The sequence below is a fragment of the Pseudophryne corroboree genome, chromosome 1 (assembly GCF_028390025.1).
Source record: "Pseudophryne corroboree isolate aPseCor3 chromosome 1, aPseCor3.hap2, whole genome shotgun sequence".
In the NCBI taxonomy this organism is placed as follows: domain Eukaryota; kingdom Metazoa; phylum Chordata; class Amphibia; order Anura; family Myobatrachidae; genus Pseudophryne; species Pseudophryne corroboree.
Window position 1 is genome coordinate 2,348,676 of NC_086444.1, and position 19,221 is coordinate 2,367,896.

The window sequence follows — 19,221 nt, forward strand, 5'->3', positions numbered from 1 at the left end:
TTTTCTGGCATCACCATGGGGTGTAGCGGGCGGTATTCCAAAGGCAGGTTCTCCTCTGGCATAACCAAGGGTGTAGCGGGCGGTGTTTCAGGGGCAGGTTCTTCTCTGGCATAACCAAGGGTGTAGCGGGCGGTGTTTCAGGGGCAGGTTCTTCTCTGGCATCACCAAGGGTGTAGTGGGCGGTGTTCCAGGGGCAGGTTCTCCTCTGGCATCACTAGGGGGTGTAGCGGGCGGTGTTCCAAAGGCAGGTTCTCCTCTGGCATTACCAAGGGTGTAGTGGGCGGTGTTCCAGGGGCAGGTTCTCCTCTGGCATCACTAGGTGGTGTAGCGGGCGGTGTTTCAGGGGCAGGTTCTTCTCTGGCATCACCAGGTGGTGTAGCAGGCGGTGTTCCAGGAGTAGGTTATTTTCTGGCATCACCATGGGGTGTAGCGGGCAGTGTTCCAGGGGCAGGTTCTTCTCTGGCATCATCAGGTGGTGTAGCTGGCAGTGTTCCAGGGGTAGGTTATTTTCTGGCAACACCATGGGATATGGCGGGTGGTGCTCCAGGGGCAGGCCAAGTGCAAAGTGAACCTGTCTGTGGGCAATTTCCCGCAGTTTTGTTACCTGCGCCCAGAGAGTGGGCACCATCTCTGAGGGCTGCAAGTATCGACTTTTGTTATGTTAGTTTTGGTGACCATTTATTCTTTTGTGGTTGACTTAGAACTCCCATGGTGGGGGCAAGTTAGAAACACCAATGAGTGCTCCATCTGCCACACCTGCCCCCTGTTTGCCCGGAGAGAAGTTTCTAAAACTAAAGTTGGTTCCTGCACCAGACTATGAATAGAAAAAGTATCAAGTAAGAACCAGCTAGAAAAGAGTCCTACAGGAAAATCCTGTGTAAAATTTATTTAAGCTGGAGGTGCTCCTGGAATTATGAAAAAACTTCACATGAATATACTTATTTTGGGGACTAGCCCCATAGAGAATTCCTTTTTGGAGCACTCTTTTATGTAAATTTAGAAAAAAATAATGTAATGTAAAGATATGATGTATATGATTAAAACGTAACCTTTATTTCGTATCAGTATAATATATATAAGGAGACAAAAGGATTATTTGTACGATACAGAGGTATAGATTATTTCACTAAATATCAAGTCACGCCCCCCCCCCCCCCCTTTTTTTGTCCCCCCCTTTTAGGGAGAATTTTTAATTAGGTGTTGTTAGGGTCTATAATCTCTAAAAGCATTAGACCCCAGTAAGGAGAGAATAATCTATACCTCTGTATCGTACAAATAATCCTTTTGTCTCCTTATATATATTATACTGATACGAAATAAAGGTTACGTTTTAATCATATACATCATATCTTTACATTACATAAATTTTTTCTAAATTTACATAAAAGAGTGCTCCAAAAAGGAATTCTCTATGGGGCTAGTCCCCAAAATAAGTATATTCATGCCCGGAGAGAGGTCCCTGGTCATGGATTTTGTTGGAGGCTAGCAGGAAAGCTGGAGTTATGCCTGCCACCCTGGTTAAGGCTGCGGACGGTTTCTGAACCTCAGGGGGCTTGATAGCAGATGGGATGTCCACATTTCATGCACTCTTTGGTGCCTTTTTGATAAGTCAGGGTCTTTTCTCTCTGGCAGATTCCCATTTTCTCTGTAAGAGAGGTGTGATAAGGCAGCTGAACTGTTGTGGGGTGGTTTCTCAGGTGTGGAAAGGCTTCCCTTAAATATCCTAGTGCTAAGGGCCGATCATCTAGCTATCCTTCAGACATGGTCCTACCCTGGCGGAAGGTCACTCAGAATACAGTTGGACAATGCAGAAATGACCTCGGAGAGATGCACAGCTTTGTGGTGATGGTGAAAACGGCAAAGTTCTTTCACATGAGAGAAAGGAACATTCCAGTAATATCCGTGGTGCTCTTTGTAAGCGTGGAGAACTGGGAAGCCGGCACAAAATTCATCCCAGAGAATGGTTTCTTCATCCCTCCATCAGGTGGTCTTGGACCAACTAGTAGATAGTTGGGGTCTGCAGGCTGAGATAGAGGGGAGGCGGAGGCACCACACCGGTAATACTCCCCCTCTCTCTAACTATTATCTGGGGAGGATGCAGGCTGAGATAGAGGGGAGGCGGAGGCACCACACCAGTAATACTCCCCCGCTCTAGCTATTATCTGGGGGTGCTGCAGGCTGAGATAGAGGGGAGGCGGAGGCACCACACCGGTAATACTCCCCTGCTCTAGCTATTATCTGGGGGTGCTGCAGGCTGAGATAGAGGGGAGGCGGAGGCACCACACCGGTAATACTCCCCCGCTCTAACTAAGTGCCACTGTACAAGGGATTTGCAAGCAGCCCTGGTGAATGCAAAGACAGTCCAATGGAAGATCCACATTATGTATCAGTTCCTGAAGACCCCACTGCTCCCTCGTCTGCTAAAAAAGGCAAAAGCTGAGTGAGTTGAATACATTCTGGTGATCCAGAAATGACCAAAGCAATCAGGATACACAGACATCCTCCGCATGGTGGTAGTCCTTTCCATGTTTCTCCAACGTACAGTAAGTTGTCCGCCATGCCTTCCAAACCTTTTCTGCAGTCTGCTCCAGGTTCAACTGCCATTTAATCTCCCAACCGCCCTTCTGTCAGACGGGTCTCAGGGTTAGCAGCCCTCTCCTGTAAAACGTTTTCCCCAGTTCTTCATTTGGACGGTTCTGAGCACCAAACATTAATTTCAACCAAAGGTAATTTCTCATCATAACCAAGACATTGTGATTCTGGTTCCGAGCCACGACTCACCTTCTGGCAGTGAAGAACATCTTGGTGCATTGATGTTGTCCAAGCTCTGCGGATCTATGTGCATAGGTCTGCTGTATGCCATAAGACAGATGGTCTAGAATGCATACAAGTAAGGTTGTCCATGTGGACCATGCAGAAAGCGTACATCTTGTAGGGGCTCCAATTCTGGATCGCTCATGAGTGGTGCAACAATATTTATCTGTGGAGCAATTAAGCAAAGTGGGCAACTGGCCCTCGGTCCATACTAAACTTTCAGAAGTTAAACAAATTAAATGTATTTGTAGCCACAGTTTAGGGAGAAAGGTTTCCGCATGCAGCCATAGCGAAGCGTGCCCTCACTTTGGACCATCCAATTGGTATTCCAGTATGCCCCTGATGGCATAGGAAAATAGGATAAAGCAGCTTCCCTTCCTCTATCTGGAGGACACCATGTTCCCTCTCTCTGCTGCACTTTCTGAGTGTTGCTCTCATTCATGTTCTCTGTCTCTTGTGGGATTATTAATGTTGGAACTGAGGTTCTTGGCGCTATGGGAAACTCCTCTGCACTTGTGCCCGCTCCTGGGACAGCCGACCCCACGGCATCCAGTGTCATGTAACAGTGATTACCAGAAACAGAGGATGTCTTGCATCACCGTAAAATCAATTCCTTCCAGTCCATCTGAGGGACAGTACAGGCAGAGGGTTGGAGGAAGGTTGAGGAAATAGTTAAAACTACTGATGATGATGAGCCCCCTCCCCCCCCCCCCCCCCCCCCCCCATCCCCTGCTAAACCCTCCCTCCTGCCGCAACAACTCAGTTATTTTTCTATCAAAGACGAAAGGATAACTGAACATACAACAGCACAACCCGCAATTCATGGTTCCAGTAATAGTGTGAGCGGAGCGTCCAAGACGGCAGCCAGCAGAAATACGATGCCAAATTTATAACAGAGATACCTGGGGGCCAGCAGAATGCTATGTTCTCCGGGATTCCCCAATGAGAACCAAAGCCTGAGGCACTGAAGGAGCTACTCTGCCGGCTGGCTGCCCATAGGCTGTGGCGAATGTATCCTGAAAGCCGCAGCTCCCGGGTGCAGCTAATCCAGATGAGCCTCCTGTGGATAAAGCCACGGCCCCGGAACACCCACAGCTGACAGAAGCTGGATGCGGCTAGGGAGACAAAAGCCGGCTGCCGGCGCGGTCATAATACCAGCTCCGCTACAACCACTGGTCCCAGGAGGAGATTTAGGCAACCTACCCGATAAAGACCAGAAAATAGAAAACTCCCAGGACCAGATACTCCGGAGTATTACCGGTGTGGTGCCTCCGCCTCCCCTCTATCTCAGCCTGCAGCCTCCCCAGATAATAGCTAGAGAGCGGGGGAGTATTACCGGTGTGGTGCCTCCGCCTCCCCTCTATCTCAGCCTGCAGCCTCCCCAGATAATAGCTAGAGCGGGGGAGTATTACCGGTTTGGTGCCTCCGCCTCCCCTCTATCTCAGCCTGCAGCCTCCCCAGATAATAGCTAGAGAGAGGGGGAGTATTACCGGTGTGGTGCCTCAGCCTCCCTCTATCTCAGCCTGCAGCCTCCCCAGATAATAGTTAGAGAGAGGGGGAGTATTACCGGTGTGGTGCCTCCGCATCCCCTCTATCTCAGCCTGCAGCCTCCCCAGATAATAGTTAGAGGGGGAGTATTACCGGTGTGGTGCCTCCACCTCCCCTCTATCTCAGCCTGCAGCCTCCCCAGATAATAGTTAGAGAGAGGGGGAGTATTACCGGTGTGGTGCCTCCGCCTCCCCTCTATCTCAGCCTGCAGCACCCCCAGATAATAGCTAGAGCGGGGGAGTATTACCGGTGTGGTGCCTCCGCCTCCCCTCTATCTCAGCCTGCAGCACCCCCAGATAATAGCTAGAGCGGGGGAGTATTACCGGTGTGGTGCCTCCGCCTCCCCTCTATCTCAGCCTACAGCCTCCCCAGATAATAGTTAGAGAGAGGGGGAGTATTACCGGTGTGGTGCCTCCGCCTCCCCTCTATCTCAGCCTGCAGCCTCCCCAGATAATAGTTAGAGAGAGGGGGAGTATTACCGGTGTGGTGCCTCCGCCTCCCCTCTATCTCAGCCTGCAGCCTCCCCAGATAATAGTTAGAGAGAGGGGGAGTATTACCGGTGTGGTGCCTCCACCTCCCCTCTATCTCAGCCTGCAGCCACCCAGATAATAGCTAGAGAGGGGGAGTATTACCGGTGTGGTGCCTCCGCCTCCCCTCTATCTCAGCCTGCAGCACCCCCAGATAATAGCTAGAGCGGGGGAGTATTACCGGTGTGGTGCCTCCACCTCCCCTCTATCTCAGCCTGCAGCCTCCCCAGATAATAGTTAGAGAGAGGGGGAGTATTACCGGTGTGGTGCCTCCGCCTCCCCTCTATCTCAGCCTGCAGCACCCCCAGATAATAGCTAGAGCGGGGGAGTATTACCGGTGTGGTGCCTCCGCCTCCCCTCTATCTCAGCCTGCAGCACCCCCAGATAATAGCTAGAGCGGGGGAGTATTACCGGTGTGGTGCCTCCGCCTCCCCTCTATCTCAGCCTACAGCCTCCCCAGATAATAGTTAGAGAGAGGGGGAGTATTACCGGTGTGGTGCCTCCGCCTCCCCTCTATCTCAGCCTGCAGCCTCCCCAGATAATAGTTAGAGAGAGGGGGAGTATTACCGGTGTGGTGCCTCCACCTCCCCTCTATCTCAGCCTGCAGCCACCCAGATAATAGCTAGAGAGGGGGAGTATTACCGGTGTGGTGCCTCCGCCTCCCCTCTATCTCAGCCTGCAGCACCCCCAGATAATAGCTAGAGCGGGGGAGTATTACCGGTGTGGTGCCTCCACCTCCCCTCTATCTCAGCCTGCAGCCTCCCCAGATAATAGTTAGAGAGAGGGGGAGTATTACCGGTGTGGTGCCTCCGCCTCCCCTCTATCTCAGCCTGCAGCACCCCCAGATAATAGCTAGAGCGGGGGAGTATTACCGGTGTGGTGCCTCCACCTCCCCTCTATCTCAGCCTGCAGCCTCCCCAGATAATAGTTAGAGAGAGGGGGAGTATTACCGGTGTGGTGCCTCCGCCTCCCCTCTATCTCAGCCTGCAGCACCCCCAGATAATAGCTAGAGCGGGGGAGTATTACCGGTGTGGTGCCTCCGCCTCCCCTCTATCTCAGCCTGCAGCACCCCCAGATAATAGCTAGAGCGGAGGAGTATTACCGGTGTGGTGCCTCCGCCTCCCCTCTATCTCAGCCTGCAGCCTCCCCAGATAATAGTTAGAGAGAGGGGGAGTTTTACCGGTGTGGTGCCTCCGCCTCCCCTCTATCTCAGCCTGCAGCCTTCCCCAGATAATAGTTAGAGAGAGGGGGAGTATTACCGGTGTGGTGCCTCCGCCTCCCCTCTATCTCAGCCTGCAGCCTCCCCAGATAATAGTTAGAGAGAGGGGAAGTATTACCGTGTGTGGTGCCTCCGCCTCCCTCTATCTCAGCCTGCAGCCTCCCCAGATAATAGTTAGAGAGAGGGGGAGTATTACCGGTGTGGTGCCTCCGCCTCCCCTCTATCTCAGCCTGCAGCCTCCCCAGATAATAGTTAGAGAGAGGGGGAGTATTACCGATGTGGTGCCTCCACCTCCCCTCTATCTCAGCCTGCAGCTACACAGATAATAGCTAGAGAGGGGGAGTATTACCGATGTGGTGCCTCCACCTCCCCTCTATCTCAGCCTGCAGCTACACAGATAATAGCTAGAGAGGGGGAGTATTACCGGTGTGGTGCCTCCGCCTCCCCTCTATCTCAGCCTGCAGCACCCCCAGATAATAGCTAGAGCGGGGGAGTATTACCGGTGTGGTGCCTCCACCTCCCCTCTATCTCAGCCTGCAGCCCCCCCCAGATAATAGTTAGAGAGAGGGGGAGTATTACCGGTGTGGTGCCTCCGCCTCCCCTCTATCTCAGCCTGCAGCCTCCCCAGATAATAGCTAGAGAGAGGAGGAGTATTACCGGTGTGGTGCCTCCGCCTCCCCTCTATCTCAGCCTGCAGCCTCCCCAGATAATAGCTAGAGCGGGGGAGTATTACCGGTGTGGTGCCTCCGCCTCCCCTCTATCTCAGCCTGCAGCCTCCCCAGATAATAGTTAGAGAGAGGGGGAGTATTACCGGTGTGGTGCCTCCGCATCCCCTCTATCTCAGCCTGCAGCCTCCCCAGATAATAGTTAGAGAGAGGGGGAGTATTACCGGTGTGGTGCCTCCACCTCCCCTCTATCTCAGCCTGCAGCCTCCCCAGATAATAGCTAGAGAGAGGAGGAGTATTACCGGTGTGGTGCCTCTGCCTCCCTCTATCTCAGCCCCCCCAGATACTGTTATAGCATGATAAAGGCATCCTGTTTTTCACATCATATAATTAGTACAGACCAGCGGACAATAGAGCCTCAACCAATGTCATGCTATAAATCTATACTGCACCGGCTGCACTGAGGTCATGGGTTACACTCCCTCCATGGCCTAACTGTGTGGGGTTTGTATATTCTCCCCTCTGCTTGCATGGGTTTCCACTGAGTACTCCAATTTCCTCCCAAACTCTAAAGTTATGCTGGCTCCCAGTTAACGTGTGTGTGTGTGTGCGTGTGTGCGTGTGTGTGTGCGCGTGTGTGTGTGTCTGTCTTCCTGTGTGAGTGTGTCTCTGTCTGCCTGCCTCTGCCTGTATCTGCCTGTGCGTCTGTGTCCCTCCGTCTGCCTGCCGTGTGTGTGTGTGTGTGTGTGTGTGTGTGTGTGTGTGTGTGTGTGTGTGTGTGTAGGGGCAGACTAGATGGGACCAGTGGTTATCTGATGTCACATTCTGTGTATCTGTATTGTAAGATGAACACACGACACCTGCAGATACATTATTCATACAGGCAGCACAGGAGAATTACTGATTATTGGATGTATTGGGCATTTCTATAACAAAAGCTAATGGGTGAGGACTCTGCTGGGGGGTGTGCGGTATGGAACAATTAGACAGTACATTCTCTCCCCCCCCCCCCCCCCCCCCCCCAATTTAGCAGCCGGGGTGTATGTAGTATAGAAGAATTAGACAGAACATGCCCCCCCCCCCCCCCCCCCCATATTTAGCAGCCGGGGGTTGTAGTATGGTATGTTGCAGAAGACTCATTGCCAGATCCCACACCCAAGCGATCAGAACAGGAGAAACCAATATTACCAGTAATTAGACCCAATTCTTGTATTCAAATCAAAAAGTAATTATGAAGAGAATCAAATCTCCAATAAAAAAGCAGAAAGAGAACATAAACCAGGGCAGAAAATCAGAAGCGACACCAATTTCATCCCTTCATGATTGGAGCCAAGACCCAACACCAAGAAGGTCCCCGGGAAGAGACGGGCCCCAGCCGCGGCCCTGATATTACCGTTTTCTGCCCAGGTAATGAGGCAAGGGTGCGCGTAGCTCTGGCTGCCGACATCTGTAGGAAGCCACACAAAGCACAAACATTGCAAAAGGAAGAACACAAATGTGCGCAGCTGGTACGTCGGCTCTTCAAAGACATACACATGGATACACAACCACTATACACTGCTACACGGGGGGGGGGGGATAAATAACGGGAGGACACACAGATATAGTATACATCTACAAGGAGAGTAAATAACGGGAGGACACACAGGTACAGTATACATCTACACGGAGAGTAAATAACGGGAGGAGGACACACAGGTACAGTATACATCTACACGGAGAGTAAATAACGGGGGGAGGACACAGGTACAGTATACATCTACACGGAGAGTAAATAACGGGAGGAGGACACAGGTACAGTATACATCTACACGGAGAGTAAATAACGGGAGGACACACAGGTACAGTATACATCTACACGGAGAGTAAATAACGGGAGGAGGACACACAGGTACAGTATACATCTACACGGAGAGTAAATAACGGGGGGAGGACACAGGTACAGTATACATCTACACGGAGAGTAAATAACGGGAGGACGACACAGGTACAGTATACATCTACACGGAGAGTAAATAACGGGAGGACACACAGGTACAGTATACATCTACACAGAGAGTAAATAACGGGAGGAGGACACAGGTACAGTATACATCTACACGGAGAGTAAATAACGGGAGGAGGACACAGGTACAGTATACATCTACACGGAGAGTAAATAACGGAAGGAGGACACAGGTACAGTATACATCTACACGGAGAGTAAATAACGGGAGGAGGACACACATGTACAGTATACATCTACACGGAGTAAATAACGGGAGGACACACAGGTACAGTATACATCTACACAGAGAGTAAATAACGGGAGGAGGACACAGGTACAGTATACATCTACACAGAGAGTAAATAACGGGAGGAGGACACAGATACAGTATACATCTACACGGAGAGTAAATAACGGGAGGACGACACAGGTACAGTATACATCTACACGGAGAGTAAATAAAGGGAGGAGGACACAGGTACAGTATACATCTACACGGAGAGTTAATAACGGAAGGAGGACACAGGTACAGTATACATCTACACGGAGAGTAAATAACGGGAGGATACACAGGTACAGTATACATCTACACGGAGAGTAAATAACGGAAGGAGGATACACAGGTACAGTATACATCTACACGGAGAGTAAATAACGGGAGGACACACAGGTACAGTATACATCTACACGGAGAGTAAATAACGGGAGGACACAGGTACAGTATACATCTACACGGAGAGTAAATAACGGGAGGAGGACACACAGGTACAGTATACATCTACACGGAGAGTAAATAACGGGAGGAGGACACACAGGTACAGTATACATCTACACGGAGAGTAAATAACGGGAGGAGGACACACAGGTACAGTATACATCTACACGGAGAGTAAATAACGGGAGGAGGACACACAGGTACAGTATACATCTACACGGAGAGTAAATAACGGGAGGAGGACACACAGGTACAGTATACATCTACACGGAGAGTAAATAACGGGAGGAGGACACAGGTACAGTATACATCTACACGGAGAGTAAATAACGGGAGGACACACAGGTACAGTATACATCTACACGGAGAGTAAATAACGGGAGGACACACAGGTACAGTATACATCTACACGGAGAGTAAATAACGGGAGGAGGACACACAGGTACAGTATACATCTACAAGGAGAGTAAATAACGGGAGGAGGACACAGGTACAGTATACATCTACACGGAGAGTAAATAACGGGAGGAGGACACACAGGTACAGTATACATCTACACGGAGAGTAAATAACGGGAGGAGGACACACAGGTACAGTATACATCTACACGGAGAGTAAATAACAGGAGGACACACAGGTACAGTATACATCTACACGGAGAGAAAATAACGGGAGGAGGACACACAGGTACAGTATACATCTACACGGAGAGTAAATAACGGGAGGATACACAGGTACAGTATACATCTACACGGAGAGTAAATAACGGGAGGATACACAGGTACAGTATACATCTACACGGAGAGTAAATAACGGGAGGAGGACACAGGTACAGTATACATCTACACGGAGAGTAAATAACAGGAGGAGGACACACAGGTACAGTATACATCTACACGGAGAGTAAATAACGGGATGACACACAGGTACAGTATACATCTACACGGAGAGTAAATAACGGGAGGAGGACACAGGTACAGTATACATCTACACGAAGAGTAAATAACGGGAGGAGGACACAGGTACAGTATACATCTACACGGAGAGTAAATAACGGGAGGAGGACACAGGTACAGTATACATCTACACGGAGAGTAAATAACGGGAGGAGGACACACTGGTACAGTATACATCTACACAGAGAGTAAATAACGGGAGGAGGACACAGGTACAGTATACATCTACACGGAGAGTAAATAACGTGAGGACACACAGGTACAGTATACATCTACACGGAGGGTAAATAACGGGAGGAGGACACAGGTACAGTATACATCTACACGGAGAGTAAATAACGGGAGGACACAGGTACAGTATACATCTACACGGAGAGTAAATAACGGGAGGACACAGGTACAGTATACATCTACACAAGGAGTAAATAACGGGAGGACACACAGGTACAGTATACATCTACACGGAGAGTAAATAACGGGAGGACACAGGTACAGTATACATCTACACAAGGAGTAAATAACGGGAGGACACACAGGTACAGTATACATCTACACGGAGAGTAAATAACGGGAGGAGGACACAGGTACAGTATACATCTACACGGAGAGTAAATAACGGGAGGACACAGGTACAGTATACATCTACACAAGGAGTAAATAACGGGAGGACACACAGGTACAGTATACATCTACACGGAGAGTAAATAACGGGAGGAGGACACAGGTACAGTATACATCTACACGGAGAGTAAATAACGGGAGGACACAGGTACAGTATACATCTACACAAGGAGTAAATAACGGGAGGACACACAGGTACAGTATACATCTACACGGAGAGTAAATAACGGGAGGAGGACACAGGTACAGTGTACATCTACACGGAGAGTAAATAACGGGAGGAGGACACAGGTACAGTATACATCTACACGGAGAGTAAATAACGGGAGGAGGACACACAGGTACAGTATACATCTACACGGAGAGTAAATAACGGGAGGAGGACACAGGTACAGTATACATCTACACGGAGAGTAAATAACGGGAGGAGGACACACAGGTACAGTATACATCTACACGGAGAGTAAATAACGGGAGGACACAGGTACAGTATACATCTACACGGAGAGTAAATAACGGGAGGACGACACAGGTACAGTATACATCTACACGGAGAGTAAATAACGGGAGGAGGACACACAGGTACAGTATACATCTACACGGAGAGTAAATAACGGGAGGACACAGGTACAGTATACATCTACACGGAGAGTAAATAACGGGAGGAGGACACAGGTACAGTATACATCTACACGGAGAGTAAATAACGGGAGGACGACACAGGTACAGTATACATCTACACGGAGAGTAAATAACGGGAGGAGGACACAGGTACAGTATACATCTACACGGAGAGTAAATAACGGGAGGAGGACACAGGTACAGTATACATCTACACGGAGAGTAAATAACGGGAGGAGGACACAGGTACAGTATACATCTACACGGAGAGTAAATAACGGGAGGAGGACACAGGTACAGTATACATCTACACGGAGAGTAAATAACGGGAGGACACACAGGTACAGTATACATCTACACGGAGAGTAAATAACGGGAGGAGGACACACAGGTACAGTATACATCTACACGGAGAGTAAATAACGGGAGGAGGACACAGGTACAGTATACATCTACACGGAGAGTAAATAACGGGAGGAGGACACAGGTACAGTATACATCTACACGGAGAGTAAATAACGGGAGGACACAGGTACAGTATACATCTACACAGAGAGTAAATAACGGGAGGACACACAGGTACAGTATACATCTACACGGAGAGTAAATAACGGGAGGAGGACACAGGTACAGTATACATCTACACGGAGAGTAAATAACGGGAGGACACACAGGTACAGTATACATCTACACGGAGAGTAAATAACGGGAGGAGGACACACAGGTACAGTATACATCTACACGGAGAGTAAATAACGGGAGGAGGACACACAGGTACAGTATACAGCTACACGGAGAGTAAATACCGGGAGGAGGACACAGGTACAGTATACATCTACACGGAGAGTAAATAACGGGAGGAGGACACAGGTACAGTATACATCTACACGGAGAGTAAATAACGGGAGGAGGACACAGGTACAGTATACATCTACACGGAGAGTAAATAACGGGAGGAGGACACATGTACAGTATACATCTACACAGAGAGTAAATAACGGGAGGATACACAGGTACAGTATACATCTACACGGAGAGTAAATAACGGGAGGAGGACACACAGGTACAGTATACATCTACACGGAGAGTAAATAACGGGAGGAGGACACACCGGTACAGTATACATCTACACGGAGAGTAAATAACGGGAGGACACAGGTACAGTATACATCTACACGGAGAGTAAATAACGGGAGGAGGACACACAGGTACAGTATACATCTACACGGAGAGTAAATAACGGGAGGAGGACACACAGGTACAGTATACATCTACACGGAGAGTAAATAACGGGAGGAGGACACAGGTACAGTATACATCTACACGGAGAGTAAATAACGGGAGGATACACAGGTACAGTATACATCTACACGGAGAGTAAATAACGGGAGGATACACAGGTACAGTACACATCTACACGGAGAGTAAATAACGGTAGGAGGACACACAGGTACAGTATACATCTACACGGAGAGTAAATAACGGGAGGAGGACACACAGGTACAGTATACATCTACACGGAGAGTAAATAACGGGATGACACACAGGTACAGTACACATCTACACGGAGAGTAAATAACGGGAGGACACACAGGTACAGTATACATCTACACAGAGAGTAAATAACGGGAGGACGACACAGGTACAGTATACATCTACACGGAGAGTAAATAACGGGATGACACACAGGTACAGTATACATCTACACGGAGAGTAAATAACGGGATGACACACAGGTACAGTATACATCTACACGGAGAGTAAATAACAGGAGGAGGACACAGGTACAGTATACATCTACACGGAGAGTAAATAACGGGGGGAGGACACAGGTACAGTATACATCTACACGGTGAGTAAATAACGGGATGACACACAGGTACAGTATACATCTACACGGAGAGTAAATAACGGGAGGACACAGGTACAGTATACATCTACACGGAGAGTAAATAACGGGATGACACACAGGTACAGTATACATCTACACGGAGAGTAAATAACGGGAGGACACAGGTACAGTATACATCTACACGGAGAGTAAATAACGGGAGGAGGACACACAGGTACAGTATACATCTACACAAGGAGTAAATAACGGGAGGACACGCAGGTACAGTATACATCTACACGGAGAGTAAATAACGGGAGGAGGACACACAGGTACAGTATACATCTACACGGAGAGTAAATAATAGGAGGAGGACACAGGTACAGTATACATCTACACGGAGAGTAAAAAACGGGAGGAGGACACAGGTACAGTATACATCTACACGGAGAGTAAATAACGGGAGGAGGACACAGGTACAGTATACATCTACACAGAGTAAATAACGGAAGGAGGACACAGGTACAGTATACATCTACACGGAGAGTAAATAACGGGAGGATACACAGGTACAGTATACATCTACACGGAGAGTAAATAACGGGAGAAGGACACAGGTACAGTATACATCTACACGGAGAGTAAATAACGGGAGGAGGACACACAGGTACAGTATACATCTACACGGAGAGTAAATTACGGGAGGAGGACACACAGGTACAGTATACATCTACACGGAGAGTAAATAACGGGAGGAGGACACACAGGTACAGTATACATCTACACGGAGAGTAAATAACGGGAGGAGGACACACAGGTACAGTATACATCTACACGGAGAGTAAATAACGGGAGGAGGACACACAGGTACAGTATACATCTACACGGAGAGTAAATAACGGGAGGAGGACACAGGTACAGTATACATCTACACAGAGAGTAAATAACGGGAGGAGGACACACAGGTACAGTATACATCTACACGGAGAGTAAATAACGGGAGGAGGACACAGGTACAGTATACATCTACACGGAGAGTAAATAACAGGAGGACACACAGGTACAGTATACATCTACACGGAGAGTAAATAACGGGATGACGCACAGGTACAGTATACATGACACGGATTATATAACGGGAGGAGGACACACAGGTACAAGATATATCTATACGGGGGTAAATAATGGGAGGTCACAGGTACAGTATACATCACACAGATTAAATAACAGGAGGACACAGGTACAGTATACATCACACAGATTATATAACAGGAGGACACAGGTACAGTATACATCACACAGATTATATAACAGGAGGACACAGGTACAGTATACATCACACAGATTATATAACAGGAGGACACAGGTACAGGATATAGTATATGCAGTATAACAATACTAATCATTATATGATATGAACACTTCACACACAGAATTTCCACCACACGAGCAGGTGTGTTGGATACAGGGGCAGAGGGCAGTCCTGGATACTGGGGATATGAAGGAACATTACAGACAGAACTGAGGGGTTACCTGGAATCTGGGGTCAGTGTCGCATTCTCCGATGTGCTGTAGTAATTCTCCGCTGGTCTGGCCCACGTTCCCAGCGGCCTGAAGCAGGACCTGCCGCGGCTGCGGAGACAGGACATGACACATTGTAATAGCTGCTGACATTTCTCACTGTACTACCGGCTGGCTGACATCACACACCTCCGCGCTAGCTGGCTGCGCAGTCTTCAGCAGGTCGGACACAGCTCCGGCCAGGTTCTTGGCGGCATGCAGAAGCTGTCTGCCGTTTCCCCCTTCATCCTCCATGAGCGCAGCCAGGAGCTTCACCCCGCGCGACATCTCCGTCAAGTTAGAGGAAATTGTGGTAACAGCACAGCCCACCGCCGTGTAATCTGTGTCAGCCGGGTCACCTGAAACACGGGACAGCACACACGTGTTACACACATCACATGTGCCACCTCCGAGACATGAAACACACGTGTACTCATGAAAGCTGAATAATCACTAGAACACGGAACACACTTGTGAAACATGTGACGTTATAACGGGAGGCGGACACTGGTAGAATAACCTAGAACATTGTCCGGTATGGTTCTCTGTCTCTGAGCGCCGCGGATAACGTCAGGACACGGTGCAATGAGCGACAATAATAATATTACGTCTGTGGGTCCGGGGCGGCCGGATCCTCTCATTTACCAAACACCAACTTACCTGCAGTCAGGTTTACGACAGACGCAGTCCCCGCAGTGATGGCGTCCACCTGGGAGTGGATCTCGTGTTTGGATTCATCCATCTTGTTTTTCCGCCAGGCTTTGGCTGCCTACAAAGAACAGAAAGATCTGGTTATACAGAATTACACAGTGCTTGTGGCAGAGGACTCGGAGTGTAAGCTCTGCTGGCCAGGGAGTGACGCGACTGACTGCACTCCCATAGATTAGTGCACACATTGGTGAGCATGGGAGGCACGGACACACTCAGCCGCCTATTACACTGTGTAACTATGTTCTGTATGTGTGGATATTAATGAGTATAAGAGGTGACTATACATGAGCGCAAGCCCGCAGGCCGATTCCTTCCTTATACTTACCCATCGTACAACTGTCCACATGGCATAACTATCCGACGTACAGCCGGCCTCACAGACATCATACAGCCGGCCTCACAGACATCATACAGCCGGCCTCACAGACATCATACAGCCGGCCTCACAGACACCTGCATCATACAGCCGGCCTCACCGACATCATACAGCCGGCCTCACAGACATCATACAGCCGGCCTCACAGACATCATACAGCCGGCCTCACAGACACCTGCATCATACAGCCGGCCTCACCGACATCATACAGCCGGCCTCACAGACATCATACAGCCGGCCTCACAGACATCATACAGCCGGCCTCACAGACATCATACAGCCGGCCTCACAGACATCATACAGCCGGCCTCACAGACATCATACAGCCGGCCTCACAGACATCATACAGCCGGCCTCACAGACACCTGCATCATACAGCCGGCCTCACCGACATCATACAGCCGGCCTCACCGACATCATACAGCCGGCCTCACAGACATCATACAGCCGGCCTCACAGACATCATACAGCCGGCCTCACAGACATCATACAGCCGGCCTCACAGACATCATACAGCCGGCCTCACCAGCACCCGCATCATACAGCCGGCCTCACCGACATCATACAGCCGGCCTCACCAGCACCCACATCATACAGCCGGCCTCACCGACATCATACAGCCGGCCTCACCGACATCATACAGCCGGCCTCACCGACATCATACAGCCGGCCTCACCGACATCATACAGCCGGCCTCACAGACATCATACAGCCGGCCTCACAGACATCATACAGCCGGCCTCACAGACATCATACAGCCGGCCTCACAGACACCTGCATCATACAGCCGGCCTCACCAGCACCCGCATCATACAGCCGGCCTCACCGACATCATACAGCCGGCCTCACCAGCACCCACATCATACAGCCGGCCTCACCAGCACCCACATCATACAGCCGGCCTCACCGACATCATACAGCCGGCCTCACCGACATCATACAGCCGGCCTCACCGACATCATACAGCCGGCCTCACCGACATCATACAGCCGGCCTCACCGACATCATACAGCCGGCCTCACCGACATCATACAGCCGGCCTCACAGACACCTGCATCATACAGCCGGCCTCACTGACATCATACAGTCGGCCTCACCAGCACCCGCATCATACAGCCGGCCTCACTGACATCATACAGCCGGCCTCACCAGCACCCGCATCATACAGCCGGCCTCACCAGCACCCGCATCATACAGCCGGCCTCACCGACATCATACAGCCGGCCTCACCAGCACCCGCATCATACAGCCGGCCTCACCAGCACCCGCATCATACAGCCGGCCTCACCAGCACTTGCATCATACAGCCGGCCTCACCGACATCATACAGCCGGCCTCACCGACATCATACAGCCGGCCTCACCGACATCATACAGCCGGCCTCACCAGCACCCGCATCATACAGCCGGCCTCACCAGCACCCGCATCATACAGCCGGCCTCACCAGCACCCGCATCATACAGCCGGCCTCACCGACATCATACAGCCGACCTCACCAGCACCCGCATCATACAGCCGGCCTCACCGACATCATACAGCCGGCCTCACCGACATCATACAGCCGGCCTCACCAGCACCCGCATCATACAGCCGGCCTCACCGACACCATACAGCCGGCCTCACCGACACCTGCACCATACAGCCGGCCTCACCGACACCTGCACCATACAGCCGGCCTCACCGACACCTGCACCATACAGCCGGCCTCACCGACACCTGCATCATACAGCCGGCCTCACCGGCATCATACAGCCGGCCTCACCGGCACCATACAGCCGGCCTCACCGGCACCATACAGCCGGCCTCACCGGCACCATACAGCCGGCCTCACCGGCACCATACAGCCGGCCTCACCGGCACCATACAGCCGGCCTCACCGGCATCATACAGCCGGCCTCACCGACATCATACAGCCGGCCTCACCGACATCATACAGCCGGCCTCACCGACATCATACAGCCGGCCTCACCGACATCATACAGCCGGCCTCACCGACATCATACAGCCGGCCTCACCGACATCATACAGCCGGCCTCACCGACATCATACAGCCGGCCTCACCGACATCATACAGCCGGCCTCACCGACATCATACAGCCGGCCTCAGCCTGCGCACATATCATACATGAATACAGGTGGATGTAGTAAGGTTTATACTCACCGCGTCGTGCCCCAGGGGTGGCAGAGTGTCAAAGTCTTCCAGCGTGGCCTGAGCAGCATTCACAGCCTGCATACTGGAGTTTATAGTGCCCGTGAGAGCCTGCTGGGCCGAGGTCTACAGGGAGCACAGGGAACACCGGTCAGAGGAGAGGATACCAAACCATGCACAGGCCTGAGACCCCCGGAGGGAGACAGGGGGAACGAGGGGGGGGGGGGGGGGGGGGGGGGACAGCCATAGCCCCGGGGGGAGAGACAGAGAGCACAGGACACACCGGTCAGAGGAGAGGATACCAAACTATGCACAGGACTGAGACCCCCATCCATGGACCAGAGGGAGACAGGGGGAACGAGGGGGGGGGGGGACAGCCATAGCCCCGGGGGGGGGGGGACACAGCCATAGCCCCGGGGGGGGACAGTAATAGCCCCGGGGAGGGGGGGGAACAGCCATAGCCCCGGGGAGGGGGGGGAACAGCCATAGCCCCGGGGAGGGGGGGGAACAGTCATAGCCCCGGGGAGGGGGGGGGGAACAGTCATAGCCCCGGGGGAGGGGGGGGAACAGTCATAGCCCCGGGGAGGGGGGGGAACAGTCATAGCCCCGGGGAGGGGGGGGAACAGTCATAGCCCCGGGAGGGGGGGGGAACAGCCACAGCCCCGGGGAGGGGGGGTGAACAGTCATAGCCCCGGGGAGGGGGGGGGGGACAGTCATAGCCCCGGGGAGGGGGGGGGAACAGTCATAGCCCCGGGGAGGGGGGGGGGACAGCCATAGCCCCGGGGAGGGGGGGGGACAGCCATAGCCCCGGGGGAGGGGGGGGGGAACAGCCATAGCCCCGGGGAGGGGGGGAACAGCCATAGCCCCGGGGAGGGGGGGAACAGTCATAGCCCCGGGGAGGGGGGGGGAACAGCCATAGCC

At 51.4% G+C, this 19,221-nt stretch overlaps 1 protein-coding gene across 2 annotated transcripts in view; it reads right to left on the reverse strand.

The window, feature by feature from the left end:
* TLN1 (talin 1) overlaps positions 1 to 19,221 on the reverse strand; it is a 367,391-nt gene that overhangs the window by 175,815 nt on the left and 172,355 nt on the right. Inside the window, exons 14-19 of one of the 2 annotated variants that reach the window (XM_063957473.1) lie at positions 18,660 to 18,670; positions 18,313 to 18,426; positions 15,725 to 15,833; positions 15,215 to 15,423; positions 15,038 to 15,136; positions 8,167 to 8,220 (exon numbers count right to left, since the gene is read on the reverse strand). In XM_063957473.1, the coding sequence (XP_063813543.1) occupies positions 8,167 to 8,220; positions 15,038 to 15,136; positions 15,215 to 15,423; positions 15,725 to 15,833; positions 18,313 to 18,426; positions 18,660 to 18,670 (596 nt within the window). Of the gene's footprint in view, positions 1 to 8,166; positions 8,221 to 15,037; positions 15,137 to 15,214; positions 15,424 to 15,724; positions 15,834 to 18,312; positions 18,427 to 18,659; positions 18,671 to 19,221 lie in introns of those variants that run through there. The other variant, XM_063957472.1, reaches the window with a different exon arrangement.